Raw genomic sequence first — 20,562 nt, 5'->3', positions numbered from 1 at the left:
TGTTCACGGAGAGCTGGCGACAGCGGAGCGCCTGCCAGCAGGCCGCCCGGCCCTGCCGCTGCAGAGAGTAGGTGGCACGGGCGGCCCTGAAGGCGCCGAGGTGCAGGAGCGAAGCTGCAGAGTGCTCTGGGGGCATGGTCCCCCCGGGCTGAGGCTGAGTGACCTTCCAGAGCTGTCTGCTCACCCGCGGAGGTAGAAAGTGTCTGGAAGCACAGAGGAACTGCAGGGGCTCCGCCAGGGAGGGTGCAGGACAGCGGCCGCAGGAAGGGAAGAGAGAACTTGCACCCTTCACTTACACTTACGCATGGTTTGAAAAGAGTTAGTGAATTTCACAGTAAAGGTTTGAAAACACGTTCAAAGAAAGTCTTGTCCAGGGTCTCATCTTGAACACGTGAAAACCGAGGAAGCCCTTCCGGCCCCCTGACCGTGGGTGGGAGGGGGTCCCGCAGAGCGGTGCCGGGCGGCAGTCATTCCCGTCCGCCGTGGTGGGCTCTCGCTGCAGCCTTTCACCCGGGCAGGCGCTGTGCACGCCCTGCTCGTTATGAAACGCGAGCGAGTGGAGAGGCGTAGTAAGCCCTGGCGCTTTCTTTCCTCCCTCCTTTCAGTGGTTCCTGTACATTGTTTTCTTTTTAAAAAGCAAAAGTAATTTACGAAGGATTCTAAAAGAAATCACTATCTCCTCACTCGACATGCACACCTCGGCCTCCCCATGGCGTGCCAGCCCCAGCTGCTCGGATGTGTCCCCCCAGTCCCGTGTCCACACCTCTTCCCTCCACACACACGTGGACGCACGCATGCGTGTGCCCACTCCGAGTGAGCAGTGTTAGTGTGTGGCGCTTACACACAGCTTGTCCGTTTCTCCCCGCAAGCTGGGCCCATAGGACAGCTGAGGCTCTAAGACACCCCGTTAAACCACAGTGAGCTCCTGACACCCCGTCAGTGCGTCCCAACCAGCCGTCCCTGCAGCCGCACGGGGCCTTTCGCCCTCGACGCCTGCTCTTGCTCTGGTCCCAGTCCCCTCCTGTGTTCACTGGGTTCCAGGATGAGTTGTGACAGTCTGTGGCCGTCTGGGCCTGCGGTGGTGTCGTCATGGTGTGGGGCCCAGCTCTGTGGTCCCCCTGCCCCTGCCCCTGCATGGCTGAGGGTGGCCTACTGTGACCACGTTCCCTCCAGAGGAAGGAGGAGACGAGGCCTGAGCCCCAGGGTGGCATCACTCTGCCCGTATCCCACTGGCCAGAGCTCAGTGCAGGATCCCACCCACCCCGGGGAGCCTGGGACGTGGGCCGGCTCAGACTCCAGGGCGAAGGGGAGGGAGAGGCAGGGGCACCACTCTGCCCGTATCCCACTGGCCAGAGCTCAGTGCAGGATCCCACCCACCCCGGGGAGCCTGGGACGTGGGCCGGCTCAGACTCCAGGCGAAGGGGAGGGAGAGGCAGGACGAGACCTGTCTCCTCCTCCGGCCGAGACAGCCAACGGCTTCTCTCCGTGACAGTGCTGGGCCTCCTGTGCGGACGCCTCTGCGCTGCTCGTACTTCTGTGGAGTGGATTCTGGGTGTTTTACAGGTATTGCCGGATAAAGCTTCCTTAATTCATTCACATCTCACCGGTGATGGGCCCTGTTGAAGTCTCCCTGTCAGCAGGGGTGTCACTCATCTTTTTTTTTCAATCCTCACCCAAGGATATTTTTCCATTGATTTTCAGATAGAGTGGGAGGGACAGAGAAAGAGAGAGAGAGGGACATCAATTGGTTGTTTCCTGCATGACCCCATCCAGGGGTGGGGATCAAACCGCAACTGAGGTACATGCCCTTGACCAGAATCGGACCTAAGACTCTTTGGTCCACGGGCTGACGCTCTAACTGTTGAGCCAAACCGGCCAGGGCCCGTTCATCTTTTGTATTTCCTTCCAGATTGCTGAGTGAAGGAAGGAAGACTCTTATTGTGACTGTTTCCAGGATTGATAGAGAGCATGAGACTCTTCCTATGGTCACGGGAGGTTCTTGCTACTCTGCGGTGCCTGTTTGTGTGCTTCCTGTCGTGGTGTGTCTGGTCAATCTGCAGAATTCACACACACACACACACATTCTAAACGCAAACCCATTGCGGATGCTGTGCCCACCATGTTCTCAGGCTGCTAGTTGCTGGTGTTTGTTTTTACCCGAATTATGTCATTTTCGTGGCGTTATACTTTTCTTTAATGCTTCTAGGTTTGAGGACTTGCTTAAGAAGGCCTTTCTTACACCAGAATAAATAAAAAATCTTTCATTCTGCTTTCAGGTTAGTCTTTAAATCTGCCCTGGTTTCCGGTGTGTGGCATCAGCCAGCAGTCAGGAGTGGTTAGGTGATGTTCGGGTCTCAGTGACTGAGCGGTCCGTTCCCCCCACTGAGTTGAAAGGCCGCCTCTGTTCAGTTAGTTACATGAGGGTCATTGTGGGCTTTCTCTTCTGCTGACCTGTCTGGCCTCCCTGGTTCGTCCTGTAACTACCAAAGGTTTAGCGTGTACTTGACGTGTGGCAGTGTGAGTCTCTGCTCATTATTCTTTATGAAAATCATCCTTTGTCTCCTGGCGCATTTCTCTCTGCACCAGCTGTAGAACCAGCTTGTCCGATTCCACTAGCGAAACCCCTGTGGGCGCTGTGCTGGGGCTGGCGTCGACTCAGCTCCGTGAGGGAAGAGTCGACATCTCTTCCCCAGTGAGTTGATTCAGAGCTCAGGCCGTGCGTTCTCACACGGTGCATGACAAGCAAGCCACCAAGCGCAGGCAGAGTGCCATCCCTCGTGCTGTGACATGCCCCTGCACACCTGTGTCACGAGCCCGGCCTGTCGGCCTGTCGGGATGCGACTCACACCTGCTGACTTGCTGCTCCTTGACAAAGCCTCTGCTGCCTGCGGCTCTGATGACAAACCCCTCAGGCCTATTTGGGCTCTGCTGTTGGTGCTTCTCCTTGTTCACAAACAGCCCTGCCGGAAGCCACCTGGGCGCGTTCAGGCCTCAGCTGCTGTGACAGTCACCTCCACTGCGAGGGCACAGCATTGATTTCCACCCTGCCTCACTGCCCTGTCCCCTGTTGGCGCTCGAGGGAGGGAGGGGAGAGAGGCGTCTGTGCAGCACGGCTTAGGAATGTTCCCATCATCGAGCGTTTCACGGCTTCTCCAGTGACGGGGATGTTCCTCCCCACGTCCAGCAGCATCTCTGGGGTGCTGCGAGGACTGAGCAGAACAGTGTGTCCAGAAAGCTGTTTGCCTGCAGCCGAGTTGCGTTGCTGCTCCATGGTTTGAAGAACCACAACGTGGGGTGTTTCATCACCTGCAGAGCACGTGTTCCGGTGCCTCCGGAATGATGGGACAGTGGGGCCATGAGGTCTGAGGGCCTGTGTCCCCTGCACAGCGAGCTGAGCAGTGTGAAGGCACAGAGCAGCTCAGACGCTGAGCAGGGAGCGTGCAGACGTGTCCTTTGGTCAGCAAGAGGAAGCTGGGCTTTGGGGGCAGGGGGAGTGGGGTGTGGTGAATACTGTGGCCCCACGATGGGACCTGGGGAGGGAGACCCTGCAGTGGGAGTGAGCACGAGCCCAGGGGACAGCGAGCTGGACCTGGGCAGACATGGCCATCACTGCCTGGGTGTAGATGACAGCTTGGGATCGTCCCCCGGACGAGCCACGTGTTGTACCCTCTTTGATGCTGGTGCTTTGGCAGCAGAAGTCTCGGGTGTGAGTCACACATGCTCTGTGTTTTGTTCCAGAACTACACGCAGTACATCCCCCTGTCCATCTATGACTTGCAGACGTGGATGGGCAGCCCGTCGATCTTCGTCTACGACTGCTCCAACGCCGGCCTCGTCGTCAAGTCCTTCCGGCAGTTTGCCCTGCAGAGGGAGCAGGAGTTGGAGGTGAGGCTCTCGAGTGCCCAGGGCTGTGTCCTGAGCAGGTGCCGGGGCTGTGCTGGGAAGTCAGGGCACTGGGCTCAGTGCTGCCCACACTTCTCCAGTGGGGTTTGCTCCCAGCGCTCTGGCAAGGTAGGACATTCAGCGACAGAGAACTTGGGAGTTATGTGGGGCAGCTAAAGGGCTTTTCTTTCTTGTTAATTCTCACATGTGGATATTGTTTCTACATCAGTTTTTTTAGAGGGAGGAGAGACAGACATTGATGTGAGAGAGACACATCAATTGGTCACCTCCCGCACTCACCTGGAGATTGAACCTGAAACCCAGGAATGTGCCCTTGACCAAGAATCAAACCTGAAACCCTCTGGTGCTCTGGCCGATGCTCTGACCACTGAGCCATACTAGCCAGGGCTAGTGGACTTTTAAAAAAAAAAAATCTTTATATCTTTATTGTTGAAAGTCTCACAGATGTCCACCCTTTTTGCCCCCATTGAACCCCTCCTCCACACTCCTGCCTTCCCCACACTGTTGTCTGTGGCCATGGGTTGTGCATATAGTTTCTTTGGTTTATCTCTTCCCACCCCCACCCCCCAACCCTTTCCCCCTGAGGTTCACGTCTCATTTTACTTAGTGTCCTTTTAGATCTGAACATGAGAATTAAGTGATGACATTAACAGAGTTGATCTGTGCTCTTCTGGCCTGAGACAGACGTGGAAATGAACCCGAATCCTTTATTTCGGGAGAAATGAGCCTTTGGTTTCACTAGTATTTTTGTAATTGCCCGATTTTATTTTGTTTCAATAAAAAAAAATTATAAAATTTTTGAAAAGCACCCACTAAGCTAAATGTAGAAAACCAGCCCAAACAGGAGCCGTCCCGGTGTGGGAGCGGAGAGCATGCGCTGCTCTGGTCGCAAGGGGAGCCCGTGTAGCTGTTTTGATTCATCTGGGATGTTGGAATCAAACAGTGAATTCTGAAGACAACCGGAGGAGGCAGTTTCTATTGAGAGGGCGCCACCCTGCGGCAGGCGCAAGAACTAGCCGGCAGAGCGCCCCGCGGCACCCAGGGGCCAGAGCCCCGGCCGGCTGCTGCGCCCCCAGCCCGCTCGGCTGCCCGGCTGCGGCAGGGAGATCCCAGGGCCGCGGAGGGAGGGTCGGAGCGGGGCTCCCCCGCCTGCTGCACCGCCCTGCAGGTGGCTGTGTTTTCACGTGTGCACGGCTGTCGCAGCCCGCGGTCTGGATTTCTGAGCCGAGCCCCCGCACACGGCCCTGCGGAGGGGCGACGAGGAGCGCCAGAGGGGCGGTTGTCCTTCTCTCGCCACGGGACAGGGGCAGCGCGGGCTGCGTCTTGCTAAGTGCGCCCAAGGGATAGGCTGTCTAATGAGCACCCAACACTCAAAGCGCCGGGGGCCCATTTGCCTTTCCTCCCATCAAGTAATGAGTAATGCAAAACAATTGTTTTTACATTTGTAATATGTAAATAAAAGCACCAAAGAACCTTACCTGATTTTTTGAGAAATACGTTTTTATTTTTTAGAGAGAGGGGAAGGGAGGGGAGAGAGAAACATCGATGGGAGAGGACACGGCCGGCTGCCTCCGCACGCCCCGCCCCCACGCGGCCCACCCCCGGGCATGTGCCCGCCCGCAGTGGCACCGCGGCCTCGGGTGCAGGGTCCGCGCCGGCAACCGCGCCTGGTTTTCTACCCGGTTCACGAGTTTCCGGTGGCGGAGGAGAGACCAGGGCGTCGGCCTTGGGTGCGGGACTGTTACCGCCGCCCCCGCACCTCGTGTTCTCCGTGCTGCCGGGCTCAGCCGCCCAAGCACGTCCATGTCGCTGACGCTGAGTGCGACAGAACCCCTGTGTCTTTTTTTGAGGGGAAAACCTGCTTCATTGGCTAACCAGGTCCTCATAGAGAAGAAGAGATGAAAGGCTGTTGTCCTAAGTGGCAGATGGACGGCGTGCCCAGTCCCAGCGTCGCCCCAGTGTCGCCCCGACCCCCCTCGCTTGTCTCTCTGCAGGGATTCGCGGCTCCCCCACTGCGCCTGCTCCCGTCAGCTCCCCCACTGCGCCTGCTCCCGTCGGCTCCCCCACTGCGCCTGTGCCTGTCGGCCGTGCCCACTGCGCCTGCTCCCGTCGGCTCCCCCTCTGCGCCTGCTCCCGTCGGCTCCCCCTCTGCGCCTGCTCCCGTCGGCTCCCCCACTGCGCCTGCTCCCGTTGGCTCCCCCACTGCGCCTGCTCCCGTCGGCTCCCCAACTGCGCCAGCGCCCATTGGCTCCCCCTGTGCTCCTGCTCCCGTGGACTCCTCCACTGCGCCTGCGCCTGCCGGCCGTGCCCACTGCGCCTGCTCCCGTTGGCTCCGTCCACGCGCCGGCGCGCAGAGCAGCGGGAAAGGAACGGCGAGACGGGCGCCCTCGCTGCCGTGGTGCCTGGTGTCCTCTGTGGCCGCTTAGGTTCGTTCTTTTAAAGGGTTCTCACCCTCTCCACAGCTGGCCAGGCTCTTTGTGAACTTATGATGCATTTTCACACTTTTCTTGAGTCGCCGATCACTCGTGAGCCGAGAGAAGTGGGCAGGGCTTGTTCTGAGAGGCCGACGACCCAGTGCGGTGCGAGGTGTGCCGGACCCGGGGCTGTGCGGAGTACCTCCACCCACATCCGGACCGCCAAAGGAGGGTGTTTCTAGTCGTAGCACGAACTATGCCTTGAAAGAGTTGGGAGGAGAGAGAGAGAAAAAGGGAATTCAAATATTTCTACGACGGCCTTTATCTCATGTTAATTCTGTGGTCTGCGACTAGAACGGAAGCTAGTGCTAAGCAGGTGCTCCCTGAGGTCTCTGTGAGTCTCTGACACGGTCTCTGAGTCTCTCAGACCTGCTCCTGGGTCCTTGCCCAGGCACTAGCTCTCAGCACTGCAGACAGCAGGCGGATGCAGTGTCAGGTCTAGGATTCCCTCTTTGTCCAGTGACGGGGTGACCTGTGTCCCCAGCCTTGGTCCTGAGCAGAGCCGTGGTCACCGTGTAGGCCTGCAGCACAGCTATGGCAGTGGTAGGAGGAGGTTTCCCCAAAAGGGTGGCTGTGCTTTGGGAGGAATCTTCATGGGAGATCCGCCTGCTCTAAACACTGCTGTCTGGTCCTCTTACCCCGAGGCCATTGGCAGGCGACACGCATGCTCACTGGCCAGTCAGGCTGGCTCCTGCAGCACCACTGGGCCCCCCACGTGAACCCCCACTTCCCATTCTGAAACCCTGTGTTTGGACTGACGTCTCATTCATTGACCTCCAGTATTCATCACGGAGAGTAAATTTTATGTCAGGTATTTAAACTAGGTAAATCCGACAAAAATGACAAACATCAGAATCTTCGGGTTTCTTAAAACGTTGACTGTGTATCCCGTAGCATTGACGGATTCCCATCTTGGACCCCTCCAGCCCCCTGCTTTTGCTGCGGGCAACACACGGCAAGGATGCCATGGCACGTGGCCAGCGCCGCCTGGTGCTGTGTGTCAGGGTTAGGCTGAGCCATCTGAAGGAGGTGCTTGTGTCGGCCATCGGTGGCCACATTGGAATGTGTGTGTGACCTTGAGAATGTTTCCGGGACTTGCTGGGGTCGTGGGTCTTACCACCCGGAATGGGGTCCACAGTGCTATGTCCAGAGGGACTTGTCTGTCATCCTCAGGTCACATTTCACCCTCATCTTCCTCTTTTGAGGCCCCACTGCTACCATTGGTGGGAAGTGGTAAGTGACCGAGGTCTGTGATATAATGGCCTTCTTGTCTTCTGTAATTTTTAAATGTTTGTGGGTTTTTATTTATTTTATTTTATTTCATTTTTTTATCCTCACTCAAGGACACTTTTCCATTTTTTGTTCAGATAGAGTGGAAGGGAGAGAGAAGGAGAGAGAGAGAGAAACATCGACGTGAAAGGGATACATCAAGTGGCTGCCTCCCGCACGGCCCTGACCCAACCAGGGCTGGGGACAAACTGCAACCGAGGTACGTTCCCTTAGCAGGAACTGAACCTGGGTCTTTCTGGACCACAGGCCAACCCTCGGCCAGGGCAGTTTGTGGGTTTTTAAAGGATGTTCTCCTCTTGGCTACGCTGTCTCCATTTCCTCCAGTGTGAATTCTTCTCTTACGGTTAACTGGGGTTATCCTCGTTCCTGCCGGGGGTTCATGATGGTTCTTAGTTGTTTCTCACATGTAAGAAGGAAGAGTTGCTGACCACGGGAACTGTGTGCCCGTGGGTAGGAGTCGTCACCCGGGGCCTTGCTTCATGGAGAGCAGGTGCCACCTGGACCCAAGGCCTGCTGTCTCCCAGGATGCCTGTGTCTGCACTGGCCCCCTCATTTCCCAGAGGCATCAGTCACTCTGCAGAAGAAAATCCCCAAATGCTTTCCAGGGACACAGGTACGCAGGGGCCTCTCCTGACGATGGGTCCCCAGGTGACCCTGGCCTGCAGCCCATGCCTCTCCAAGCCCACACCCTGGACAGCTTCAAGCCCTCTGTTTTAAAGCCAAGTACCCCCCCCCCCCCAATATTTCTATACTTCGTGTATAGTGATCTGTAACAGCTCATGATTGTGAAGGTTTTCAAGTCTTCAGAAACTCACAAGGCAGTTGAATTCTCCTGCCTCTTTCTGCAGAAGAGAGTTGCATTTGTCATTTAAGAAATGTGCCCTGGCCGGTTTGGTTCAGCGGTTAGAGTGTTGGCCTGCAGTTCAGAGACCCGGGTAGGTTCCCGCTAAGGGCATGTACCTTGGTTGCAGTTTGTCCTCGGCCCTGTTTGGGTTGTGCAGGTGGCAGCCACTCGATGTGTCCCTTTCGCGTCGATGTCTCTCTGTCTCTCCCCCTCCCACTCTCTCTGAACAAAAAATGGAAAAATGTCCTCGGGTGAGGATAAAAAAAAAGAAGAAGAAATGCTACCATTTCAATTGGTTTTGGGAGGGGATTTAAAAGCAAATACAGCAGAAACCCCTCTAATTGGGATTCACACAGCTACCAGCCCACCCTCCAACCCCTGCTGGGGGTGAAAAAACTAGTGGGGAGGCAGGCCGACAGAGCTCCCTGGAGAGCTGACTTGCTCACTACATGGGGGTTCATGGGAAAGCAGCCTCTTAGAGACCAGGACCTCGTGCAGGTGGAGCTGGGAGGAGTCATGGAGGAGGAAAGGTGGCCCAGGACCAAGCACCGCTTCCTGTGATTTGTGGGACTGGGTCTAGTTTGCGGAGTATGTTTGCATGGATTCCCACATCCCACCATGCAGGAGAACCATTCGGCATCTCTGAACTCTGCTGCGGCTGGGCACCCATGCCCTCCCTTCTGCCACAAGTATGGGAAGATCCATCTTCTCTGTTGGCACCTTTTACCATCGAGTCCTGTCATTCGAAGGCTTTGGGAGACAGGAAATTGACTTCTCTGCATAGAAAATGTAGGAGCCCTCACTGCTGACGGTGTAAGTGAAGCCCCTGACAAGCAGTCTCGACAGTGCACTCAGTTCCAGTGTGTAACTGAAATTCTCCTGTGATGGCACATCCCTGAGCCCGAAGCGTCCTCCTCTGGCCTCATAGCAGTTTCACACAATTAACTGGACAATTAATTGTGTATCTTCTTGCAGTGTCTCTTCGATCGGTGCTGGCAGCTGTAATTTACGTCTGGTGTGTGCACACCTGTCAGGGATGCCTCCCGGGAAGTAGGCGCTCAGGAAATATTTACAGACCTGGTCTGAGAAGCAAGTGGCATTGGAATAAGCTGCCTTCGCGTGTCTTCTTCAGATCGTGATTCACGAATCTGTTTCCTCTTTGCTTTGTATGAGACACAGAAAGAAACAGGAAAAATTATCAACCTGAATCCGCGAACATAACTCACTGTGTGCAGACATCCTAACACTGGGAGCCTCTCCGACGTTAAGTCTTAGAGTTTAATCCTTTTTTCTCATTACATCTCGTTAAAAATAGGAAAATGCTGACTGTCTTGCACCACAGACCCTGGCCGACACTCTGGGATGTGGAGTGGGCTGCCCGATGGGTGGCCCTGTCAGCTGTCACAGAGGACCTCCCCGCACCCCCCCCCCCGCCCCGGGCTGAAGCTAGAGGACACAGAGGCACTGGCTAGATGGTCTCCTGCACAGACTTCGTGGTGGCTGCGGGCAGTGCAGCTCCTGGTGGCAGCCAGAGAGTGGCTGCAGGTCCTGGTAGGTAGAGAGCCGTTGGAGGAGAAGACAGGGAGTGGCTGCTCCTAACACTGAGGCCAGGAGCAAGGAAGGGTGTGCGTGTATCGCAGGAGACAGCCCGCTTCCTGAGGCCACGGAAGTAGCTCAGGGCAGAGAAGAAGGCTCAGACAAGTCTTTGAGGAGGAGATGAACTTTCGTGTGGAGATGTCAGCCCTGAGGGTCTAACCAGCACTCAGTGAGCACCACCCAGCAGCAGTCAGCACAGCCACATACTCCTCCTTCCACGCGTGCAAGGGGCATGCGCAGGGAACGCCGTATCCTGGCCACACAGCAAGCCTCGGAAGTTGTAAGTGATTGAAGTCACACAGCCTGCCCTTTGCCTATGTGGAATGAACTGGAGGCAGTAACAGTCAACAGGAAAACCTCAGAAAAATTAACAGATGTCTCAAGGGAACTGACAAAAAAAAACCACTGAACTGAATGAAAAAGGAAATATGTGTCAGTATTGATCAGATGCAACTAAAGCAACTGAAGGGAATGTCAGCGCCAGATCCTACCGCCAGGAAAGAGGGAAGGGTCGGACGTGGAAGCTGGGTTCCTGCTTGTCTGAGTTGCTCTGGCTGCTGCGTCAGAACAGCACGGACCGAGTGCCTTCCGAGCAGCAGCAGTGGGTTTCTCCCAGGCCTGGAGGCTGAAGGCCTGAGAGCAGGGGCTGGCATGGCCAGGCGAGGACCCCACCCTGCTCCATCTCCTGCCGGGGGGGTTCTCAGGCTTCTGCCCAGGCACCAGTCCCCTCAGGGGAGCTCCACCCTCGTGACCTACGTACCTTCCAAAGGCCCTCCCTCCTATCGACATCACTTTTGGGGGTTAGGATCCCAGCACATGCATTTTTGGGGGACAGACGTTCAGACCACAGCACTACCTGAAGAAACCAGGAAAGCAGAACAAAATGAACCCAAGCAACCAGAAGGAAAAGCGATGAAGAGAAGAGCAGAGATCGCTGAAACTGAAAACAGAAAATCGGTAGAGAAAAATCGGTGAGACCAAGAGCCAGGTCTCAGAAATAGTCAATAAAATGGATAAATCTCTAGCAAGATTAACAAATAGAGCAAGAGAAGAAGCAGGACCTGCAGCCTTCAGAAGAAAAATCGGGATACGATGAACAGCTTCCCAGGGGTCAATCTGACAACTCTGCTCCCTCTCAAACCACAAGTGCCGACCCAGCCGAGAGGGGCGATGATGTGACTTGTCCCGGCACCAGAAGAGATGGATTCTGTCGATTACACAGGCCTGAGAGGGGACTCTGCGGTCTCAGATGGGTCACTGGGAAATTCTACCCAGTGTTTAAAGAATGATCACCAATTTCACACAATCTTTTTCAGAAAATGGATTTGGGGGGAGGGGAACACTTCCTAGTTTATTTTGTGAGGCCATGATTGCCCTGATACCAAGGTAGACATGCAGAAGGAAGACAGAGCTGCAGAAGTTTCCACCGAAATGCAGCAGGCCCGCCTGGCCATCACAGGGAGAGTCACACTCCACGGCCCAGTAGACTTATTCCAGCTGTGCATATTTGGCTGCTAGTCAAGACGTCCATGTGACGCCCTTCCAACAGGTCACAGTCAGATCACAGGATCACATTAGCCAACGCAAAAAAAGTACCTGACAAAACCCAGCACCCTTTCCTGATTAAGAAAGCAAAACAGCCCTGGCTGGTTTGGCTCAGCGGTTGGAGCATCGGCCTGTGTTCGGTTCCCGCTAGGGGCATGTACCAAAAAAAGAAAAAGAAAAAAAGAAAGCAAAACAAAGCTTGGCCCATGTGGCTTCATGGATTGAGTGTCCTGGACTGAGCATTGTCCCATGGACTGAGAGGTCCCGGTTTGATTTCCGTCAGGGCACATGCCCGGGTTGTGGGCTTGATCCCCAGTAGGGGGCATGCAGGAGCCAGCCCATCGATGTTTCTCTCTCACATGGATGTTTCTATCTCTCTTCTCCTTTCTCTCTAAAAAAATCTATAAAAACATATTTAAAAACAAAACAAAACACCTCTTACAAAGTAGGGGCAGAGGGAGCTAATTCAAGTAGATAAAGGGCTTCTGTGAAAAGCACACACTTGATGGTGGGGATGGAATGTGTGCCCCTGAGGTCCAGAATAGGCAGGATGCTGCTGGCTGCTGGTTCCCGAGGCAGAGCCCTCATGCCTCCCCTTTGCCCGCTGGGGTGGGAAGGGGCGCAGCCTGGCTGCATCAGGCCCCTGCGCCCAATGCTGGGGTGGGAGAGGGTCACAGCCTGGCTGCATCAGGCCCCTGCGCCCAATGCTGGGGTGGGAGAGGGTTGCAGCCTGGCTCCATCAGGCCCCTGCGCCCAATGCTGGGGTGGGAGAGGGTCGCAGCCTGGCTGCCTCAGGCCCCTGCGCCCAATGCTGGGGTGGGAGAGGGTCGCAGCCTGGCTCCATCAGGCCCCTGCGCCCAGTGCTGGGGTGGGAGAGGGTTGCAGCCTGGCTCCATCAGGCCCCTGCACCCAATGCTGGGGTGGGAAGGGGCGCAGCCTGGCTGCATCAGGCCCCTGGGCTCTGCATCTGGGCTTGTCCTTCTCCTGGTCAGCACCTTGGTGGCTCCAGGCTCAGAAAGTAGCTGGGCTTTTATCAGCGACCGCTCTGACTTGGGAAGTTGGGTTTCCAATAGACTTGTTCGGAGTAAAGGTGTTTCTACACTACCTGTCTCACTTTCTCCATGGCCTCCACAGACCTCCACCTGTGCCCCAGGTCCTTCCTAAGCTTTGAGCCAAATGCTTGTGGAGCACAGGGTGCAGAGGAGGCAGACACAGCCCAGAAGCCCTGTGGGAACTCGCTGCCGCAGGACACGTGGCCTGGCCAGGAGGCGTGGCCTCCGCATCAGACAGGATACAGCACCTGGGGAGGGGGACTTGGTAAAACCCATGAGTGCCCGAGGATGTGGCTCCCTGTGCGTGAGGATGGCCTGGGAGAAAGGTGGCCTTGGTGTGACAGGCTGCTCCTCCTCGAGGACTGGTCCGGGGTACAGACGGAGGAGCGCAGTGTTTCCGTTGCTGTCACAGCCTCCCTTTAACCCCCCTCCCCCTTCGCCAACGTCCTGGTCACTAGGTAATGGTGGGTTAAAGACTGAATTTTTTTTTTAATCCTCACCTTTGGATATTTTTCCTATTGATTTTCAGATACAAGGGGAGCGGGGGAGAAGCATCAATGTGAGAGAGACACATTGATTGGTTGCCTCCCACATGATCCCAGCCAGGGCCAGGGATCCAATGCAGCCAAGGTGCATGGCCTTGATTGGAATTGAACCCACAACTCTTTGGTCCCTAAACCAATGCTCTAATCGCTGAGCCAAACCGGCTAGGGCTAAAGACTGAATTTTAAAATAAACAAGACATCATAAGAGCCCTGGTGGGAAATGTATATGGACCTGGGTGTAGTCGAAGAGTAAGGAAGGCCCTTTGCACAGGGAACCTGATTTCCCAGAGACCAGGCCTGGCAGTGCTGCCAGGGGACCACCCTTCTCCAGGACTTGGTGGGAACCCACTGTGGGGCGTGTCCTCTCCCAGTGACCAGCCGACTCTCCAGGTGGGCACAGCAGCTGAGTCACCATCTTCCTTAACGTTCTCCCTTCTCCCACAGGTTGCTGCTATCAACCCTGACCACCCACTCGCCCAGATGCCCCTGCCCCCATCCATGAAGAACTGCATCCAGTTGGCGGCCTGCGAGGCCAGCGAGCTCCTGCCCATGGTCCCTGACCTCCCGGCCGACCTGTTCACCTCCTGCCTCACCACCCCCATCAAAATCGCCCTGCGCTGGTGAGTGTCCACTGGTGACCCATGCCCCAGGGCTTCCTGTGGGTCCCGAATCACACAGTCCGAGGAATCTGCCTGGGACTCGGGGTCCTGGTGGGCTCGGCTCCTGGAGAGCTCAGGGCTCCTGCGTCCTGGATCGACCGCACAGGTGCTCGCTGCTTGTGTTCAGTGCGGGGTGTGCGAGCTGGTTCCGAGGTTGGTCGTCCTGAGGCTGTGGCTAAAGAGAAGCCACTTCACCCCTTGAGCGGAAGCAGAACGGGTTGGTGAGCTGTGAGCATTTTAAATTGTTTTGTTTTGTTCGTTTGTTACCCTTGTTCTCTTTGGTGGCTGGATGAGGACGTAGGGGTGCTCCCAGGGCCACTGTGGGAGGCGCTTCCTACCTCCCAATCTGATTGTCTCAGACTCTCCCTCACTCAGTGCCCACCTGCCGGTGTCTGGTTCGCTGCGGGCCTCCCAGCAGCTGCTGCCCAGCCGGTAGACGGGGTGTGGACCTCTGGTGAGGCAGGGTGCACACTGCCCTGGGAGGGGTGCTCTCCTGGCTCGGACGGCCCGACAGCTCCTTCCCCACAGCCCCGGAGAAACTGCCTGGACAGGTCGACTCTGGGGCCACCAACATAGTGACCTGCCAGGGCGACCCCGGGCGTGACTGGCCTGGGTGGGGCCTGAGGGGCCTGAGCTGCTGGGCCAGACCAGAGCTTGAACTTGCTTCTTTGCCCCTGCAGCGGCCTTCCCAGGCAGCCTGACACCCGGTGAGGGCTTGTGGGCTGGGTGGACAGAACAGCCCCCCACCCCAGGGCCGTGGGCTGCCCCAAGAGGATGCTTCTTCCAGTGTGCTGATCCCTGGGAGGTCCCAGCGCAGCTGCCTGGAGGGGCCGGGCAGGCGTGACTGGAACAGTGGCTTTCCTCTGCCCTGCCCGGTGCGGTGGCCACCTGAGAGCTTGTTTGCAGGGAGGATGTACGTTTTTAAAGCATTTCAAAGGAAGCACAGTGGCCCTGGCCGGTTTGGCTCAGCAGTTAGCGTGTTGACCTGTGGACCAAGAGTTGCGGGTTCAGTTCCAGTCAAGGGCATGTACCTCGGTTGCAGTTTGTCCCGGCCCTGGTCGGGGTCGTGCAGGAGGCAACCAGTCGATGTGTCCCTCTCATGTCGATGTTCCTCTCTGCCTCCCTCTCACTCTGAAGATAAATGGAAAAATATCCTCGGATGAGGATTAAAATGAAATTAATTAAAGGAACAATACGTTACCATAAGAAGGACTTTGAAGTCCACACACCATGGCTGCGGGTGACGGTCACCAGAGAACCACTGGCTGCAGGTCAGGGCAGATCTCACACAGTGACCACTCCCTTCTGCACGGCAGTGCACCCCAGGCTGGAGGAACCTCAGGTGCGGTGAGCACCCCTCCTGCTGGTGGAGTCAGAGCCAGTAAGTAGCTCTTTCTAAGTGGAGAAAGGAAACATTGTGTCAGACATACTTCTTTGAAGCTTCAGGGCTAAGGGTTGGCTTCTTCATTTTAAAAAGTCACTTTGATATTTCCCTATTAAAAATGAAGTATACATTCTTTGTAGAAAATTTACTAAGAAGTGAAAAGAGGAAACAATTGTCTATGGTAGATCCAACATTGTGTTGTGTGTTTGCGGTTTTGCATGGGTATGATCAGCCTGAGTTTATAATTCCATGTCCTTCGGCCCCGGTATCGCCGTGACTTCTGCCTGGACCATTGGGAGCACCCTTTGCGATCATCACATGTGTCACTGTGTTGATGTGTATTTTGTTTAACCAAAGGCCTTTAGGACTTGGGACTCGGGTTGAAGCTGCAGAGCTCAGAATAGCTCTAGAATTGGGGTCTGTCAACTTCCTGGGAGAGGCCAGACAGGAAGTGCCTCAGGGTCTGCAGCCAGGGTCCTGGTTCTGTGGCCGCTTGAAAGAGCCCTAGAAGGCACGGTTTGCCGCCTGTGTTTACTGCCTGTGTTCCAGCAAAACTTTATTGACAGGAAGAGGCAGTGGGCCAGTTTCCCAGCACCAGCTGTAGGAAATGACAGCTCTCCTTACCTGCTGGTGCAATACCCTGGAAGAGGTTTGCCCATGGAGGTTCCCTGCCCCCTCGGGTCCCCCTAAGTCCTCTCCCTCTCCCTTCCTTCCTCCCTCCCTTCTTCCTCCCCCCTTTGTAATGCAGATTAGAGGACATCTACCACTCTGCTCCCTCCCTCAGGCACCCTTGCTAAAGAGCAGCGGCCTGTCCCACAGTGCAGTGCTTGCTGTGTGGGCTGGATGGCAGGTGTGACTGTTACTTGATAGCGCGATGTTTCCCAGACAGCACTGTTTTCTGAGTTTTATCCTATTGGCTCAATCTTCCTGATTTTCAGAAACTAAACTTTCAACAGTTCTGAAACAGGCAGATGCTTCGCTCTTCACCTTACTCACCATAGATACCACTGTGGGCTAAGATCCACGGTATATTTTTCTTTTGGCTTTCTCTCCATGTTGATGGAGGGACAGGGTTCCGTCACAGATTCCTTCCGGGCACATGTGAGCTGCTGGGTGTCACGGCTCTGCGTGGACAGACACTGCCGCGCTCCGTCCGCGAGGGTACGGCTCTGCGTGGACAGACACTGCCGCGCTCCGTCCGCGAGGGTACGGCTCTGCGTGGACAGACACTGCCGCGCTCCGTCCGCGAGGGTACGGCTCTGCGTGGACAGACACTGCTGCGCTCCATCCACGAGGGCGACGCATCCTGCTGGGCATCACGGCTCTGCGTGGACAGACACTGCCGCGCTCCATCCGCGAGGGCGACGTGTCCTGCTGGGCGTCACGGCTCTGCGTGGACAGACACTACCGCGCTCTATCCGCGAGGGTGACGCGTCCTGCTGGGCGTCACGGCTCTGCGTGGACAGACACTGCCGCGCTCCGTCCGTGAGGACGACGCGTCCTGCTGGGCATCACGGCTCTGCGTGGACAGACACTGCCGCGCTCCGTCCGCGAGGGTATGGCTCTGCGTGGACAGACACTGCTGCGCTCCATCCACAAGGGCGATGCGTCCTGCTGGGTGTCACGGCTCTGCGTGGACAGACACTGCCGTGCTCCGTCCGCGAGATCGATGCGTCCTTTAGGGTCGAACGGGTCTGGAAAGGGTCCTTGTTTCCATAAAGTTCAGGGATTTGAAGGAGTTTAAATGTCAGAGACCCATTGTGGCCGTGTCCTCGTCATCGTGGGCACTGTGCCAGATTCACCCAGTGAGCCGTGGTGCCCACACAGGATGCCACACTGGTCTGTCTCAAACCCTCGCTGCGACATTGCTTTGTGTTTTTTCTTGAAGACTCAACCAAGGATCAGTCAGAATTGCCTTGGGGAACATCAGTTCCCACTGGTTTCTGGTGACCCTTAATCATTTGTTCTCCAGAGTTTTCTAAACAACAGCATCTTTGCCCGCCCCCTTCCCGCTCTGCCCTGGATTTCCCCTGCCTCTTTGACACACCACCTGTGAGACCACCTGGCCCTCCGTGTCTGAGGGCAGAGACGTCCCAGGCCTCAGCGCAGGCAGTCAGAGGACAAAGTGGTTCCACTGTCCCCTCTGCCGTGACATCATGGCTGTGTCTCCGGCCTCAGGAGCGGTAGGTTAGCGTGGGATTTAGTTAAACGGTTCTCTGCTCTAGAGTCTCAGAGTGTGGCCCCAGCTGTGACCCAGCCTTTCTTCATCCACCCCAAGGTGGCTTCAGGGTGGTCTCAGAGTCTCGGGTCACGCAACCTGCCAGCGCCCACCTGCAGGAGAGTAGCTGTCCTCCCCCGACGAACCATGTGCTCTCCCGCTCATCTCCTGACACACACTCAGTTGCGACGAATGTCGCAATGCGGTGACAGAGCCCCTCTGAACAGTGGCCATGCAGCCTCCTGCCGTGCTGCTGGGAAAGACCCGAAGCCAGCGGAGTGGCCAGGGCCGCGGACTCCCGCCCCTGAGCCCGCCCTCGGGGCGCGGCTGGGAAGTATGAGACGGATAGGTCCTGCAGCGAGTGTCCGTGACAGTGAAGTCAGGAGCAGTGCGGAGCCCTTGGGGGTGGCTGAGGGCCTTGGGGAGAGGGGCAGGGCAGGTGAGGGTCAGCGGGTGAGGGCGGGCTTTCGCCCTGGACGAGCACGGCGCAGGAGGAAGGATGGAGGGAGGGAGGGAAAGAGGGTCCTCGCGGAGCAGCGGGAGCACCGCACAGGCAGAGAGGGTTTCAGGAGGACATCGCACATTCTCGGGTGCGAGAAAGAGCTGGAAACAGGACAGGGACCCGCCATGGGGACGGACAGCAGCCGAAGGAGGAGGGAGGGCTGCGAGCACGTGGCCGTGTCAACGGCAAATCAGAGCTGGTGGAGTTCTCACCAGAGGGACGGAGTCGAGGTGCTAGATGCCAGCTGACACGACACTGTGTGGTGTGGGTTTCGGTATGTTAGACATGACCACCGATCGGGTGGAGACAGCGCGTCCTTTCACAGGGGAACACATTTCTCTTCTCCAAAAGAAGGCGCGGAAGAAAGTAGAAAGCATGGTAAATAGAAAAGGTAAAGCATTATGGCCAACATAAGTTTTGAAATAAAAGTGATGATGAGCCCTGGCCGGTTTGGCTCAGTGGTTGGAGCGTCGGCCCTTGGACCAATGAGTCGGGGGTTCAATTCCAGTTAAGGGCACATACCTCAGTTGCGGTTTGTCCCTGGCCCTGGTCAGGTCGTGTGGGAGGCAACCAGTCGATGTGGCTCTATCACATCGATGTTTCTGTCTCTCTCTCCCTCCCACTCTGTCTGATGATAAATAGAAAAGTATCCTCAGCTGAGGAATAAAAAAAAAAGTGATGATGTGACTGTAAACAAGTTGGCTCATCTCTCAGAGGACGGTAGAGCTCATGTCGTATAAAAATCACCCTGAGGCGGTCCTGACCATGTATACATGTATACACACACAGGCATACACACATACATGTGTGCACACAGGTACACACACATACAAATACAGGCACGCACACATACATGTATACATAGGCACAAATGTATATAAACACAGGCACATGTATACATGTAGGCACACATATAAATACACAGACATGCATGTGTACAAATATACAGGTGTACAGATACATGTATGCACACATGTATGTATACAAATACAGAGGCACCTATACACACAAACACAGACACGACAAAGAGTACAAATATAGACACGTGCACACACCACATGTACATACACACACACACTCACACACACTACAGCTGCGTTCATGGTGAACATCAGCGGTGGGAGCCCTGTAGCACGGTCAGAGAACAGTTAACTCTAGACCATTGAGATTCATTCCAGAGCTGCTGCGATGAGTTTCTATTAGGCTGCCTATTAATATAATTCATCATCTTACTAGGCGAATGGGAAAAGTTATTTGATAAAATTAAAAATGAATTTTAATAAAAACTTACAATAATTAGAGAAGCATACTTCCTTTGCATGAGAGACATTTTCTTCCAGGCTGCAGCCCCCCTCAGACACTGAGCTCCCACTCTGCATTTCATCAGTGTGGTTAGAGCTACAGGGGATGTTACCAACTTGAACCATTCAGCCGACTGCTCTGAAACGGAGTCGGTGTAACAACCGGATGAGAAATGAAAGGAAAGGTATATGTATTCTAAAGAGGAGGCGAATTTACGTTATTTATGTATTATTTGAATTTCAGTTTTGCCAAAAAGCCAATAAAGTCCACTGGAAAGCTATTAGCAGAAACAGGAGTGTCCAGCAGAGTGGCCTGTTACTCTGTGAAAGGTACATGCAGATGCACACGGAAGTCTGGGCGGCTGCCTCCGGAGGGCGGGTGGGAGCAGACCCATGGTGGGGGGTTTCTGAGTGGGCTTGCAGACCTTGTCAGGTACTGATTCTTAATCCGGGGTGTCATCTTCACATCACTGTTGAACCCACATCTACATCTTATGGGTTCTTCCTATGCCCTTTTTTTGCATTAAAAATACCCAGCAAGGAAATGCTGGGAGGAAAGTCAGTCTGACTCAGCAGCCGCAGCAGTGATGACAAAGACACATACCGGCCAACAGCGAGTCGGCCGTATCCGGAGAGCATTCCACAGAACCACACTGGCTGATGTGAGGGGATGTTTGAGTGAACGGAGAGACTGACCGAGGTCCTATCAATTAGGGTTACAAATTCTCCCTAAATGAAACCATAAATTTAACACAATGTTGAGAATGTGACTTTAAAGGCCACTGGAAGAATAAATGTTTGCAAATAGCCACGAAAATAAAAGAGTAAAGAGTTTGTGAAAGAAAACGAACTGTCGGTCATGAAAATGCACTTCGAAGGTGCAGCAGGAATGTGAGTGGACGAGCAGGGCCGTGGGGCCAAGCACTCCAGGGTCAGCTGTGCGTGTAGGGTCCACCATCTGGGCAGAGGGAATTACTCAGGACCTAGGGTCCAGGGCATGTGGCTAACCACAGAGGTTCTAAATCCCTACCTCCTGCCTTAATACAACAAACTCCAAATGTATCAAAGATTTGAGTGTAAAAAAGAAAACTCGTGCCCCAACTGGTTTGGTTCAGCAGTTAGAGTGTTGGCCTGGGGACCAAAGAGTTGTGGGTTTGATTCTGGTCAAGGGCAGGTAACTCAATTGTGGTTTGGTCCCCAGCTCTGGTTGGGGTCTGGTTGGGATTGTATGGGAAGCAACCAATTGATA

At 55.3% G+C, this 20,562-nt stretch overlaps 1 protein-coding gene across 1 annotated transcript in view; it reads left to right on the top strand.

Moving 5' to 3' along the window:
* The window catches only part of RPTOR (regulatory associated protein of MTOR complex 1), a 175,518-nt gene that overhangs the window by 74,366 nt on the left and 80,590 nt on the right, over window positions 1-20,562 (top strand). The window contains exons 5-6 of the mRNA XM_036267872.1: window positions 3,739-3,885; window positions 13,694-13,869. Coding sequence (XP_036123765.1) covers window positions 3,739-3,885; window positions 13,694-13,869 — 323 coding nt within the window. The remainder of the gene's footprint in view (window positions 1-3,738; window positions 3,886-13,693; window positions 13,870-20,562) is intronic.

The sequence above is a fragment of the Molossus molossus genome, unplaced genomic scaffold, assembly GCF_014108415.1.
Source record: "Molossus molossus isolate mMolMol1 unplaced genomic scaffold, mMolMol1.p scaffold_m16_p_19, whole genome shotgun sequence".
Classification (NCBI taxonomy): domain Eukaryota; kingdom Metazoa; phylum Chordata; class Mammalia; order Chiroptera; family Molossidae; genus Molossus; species Molossus molossus.
The sequence above is the reverse complement of the archived record's forward strand: the minus strand, read 5'-3'. Positions and strand labels throughout refer to the sequence as shown.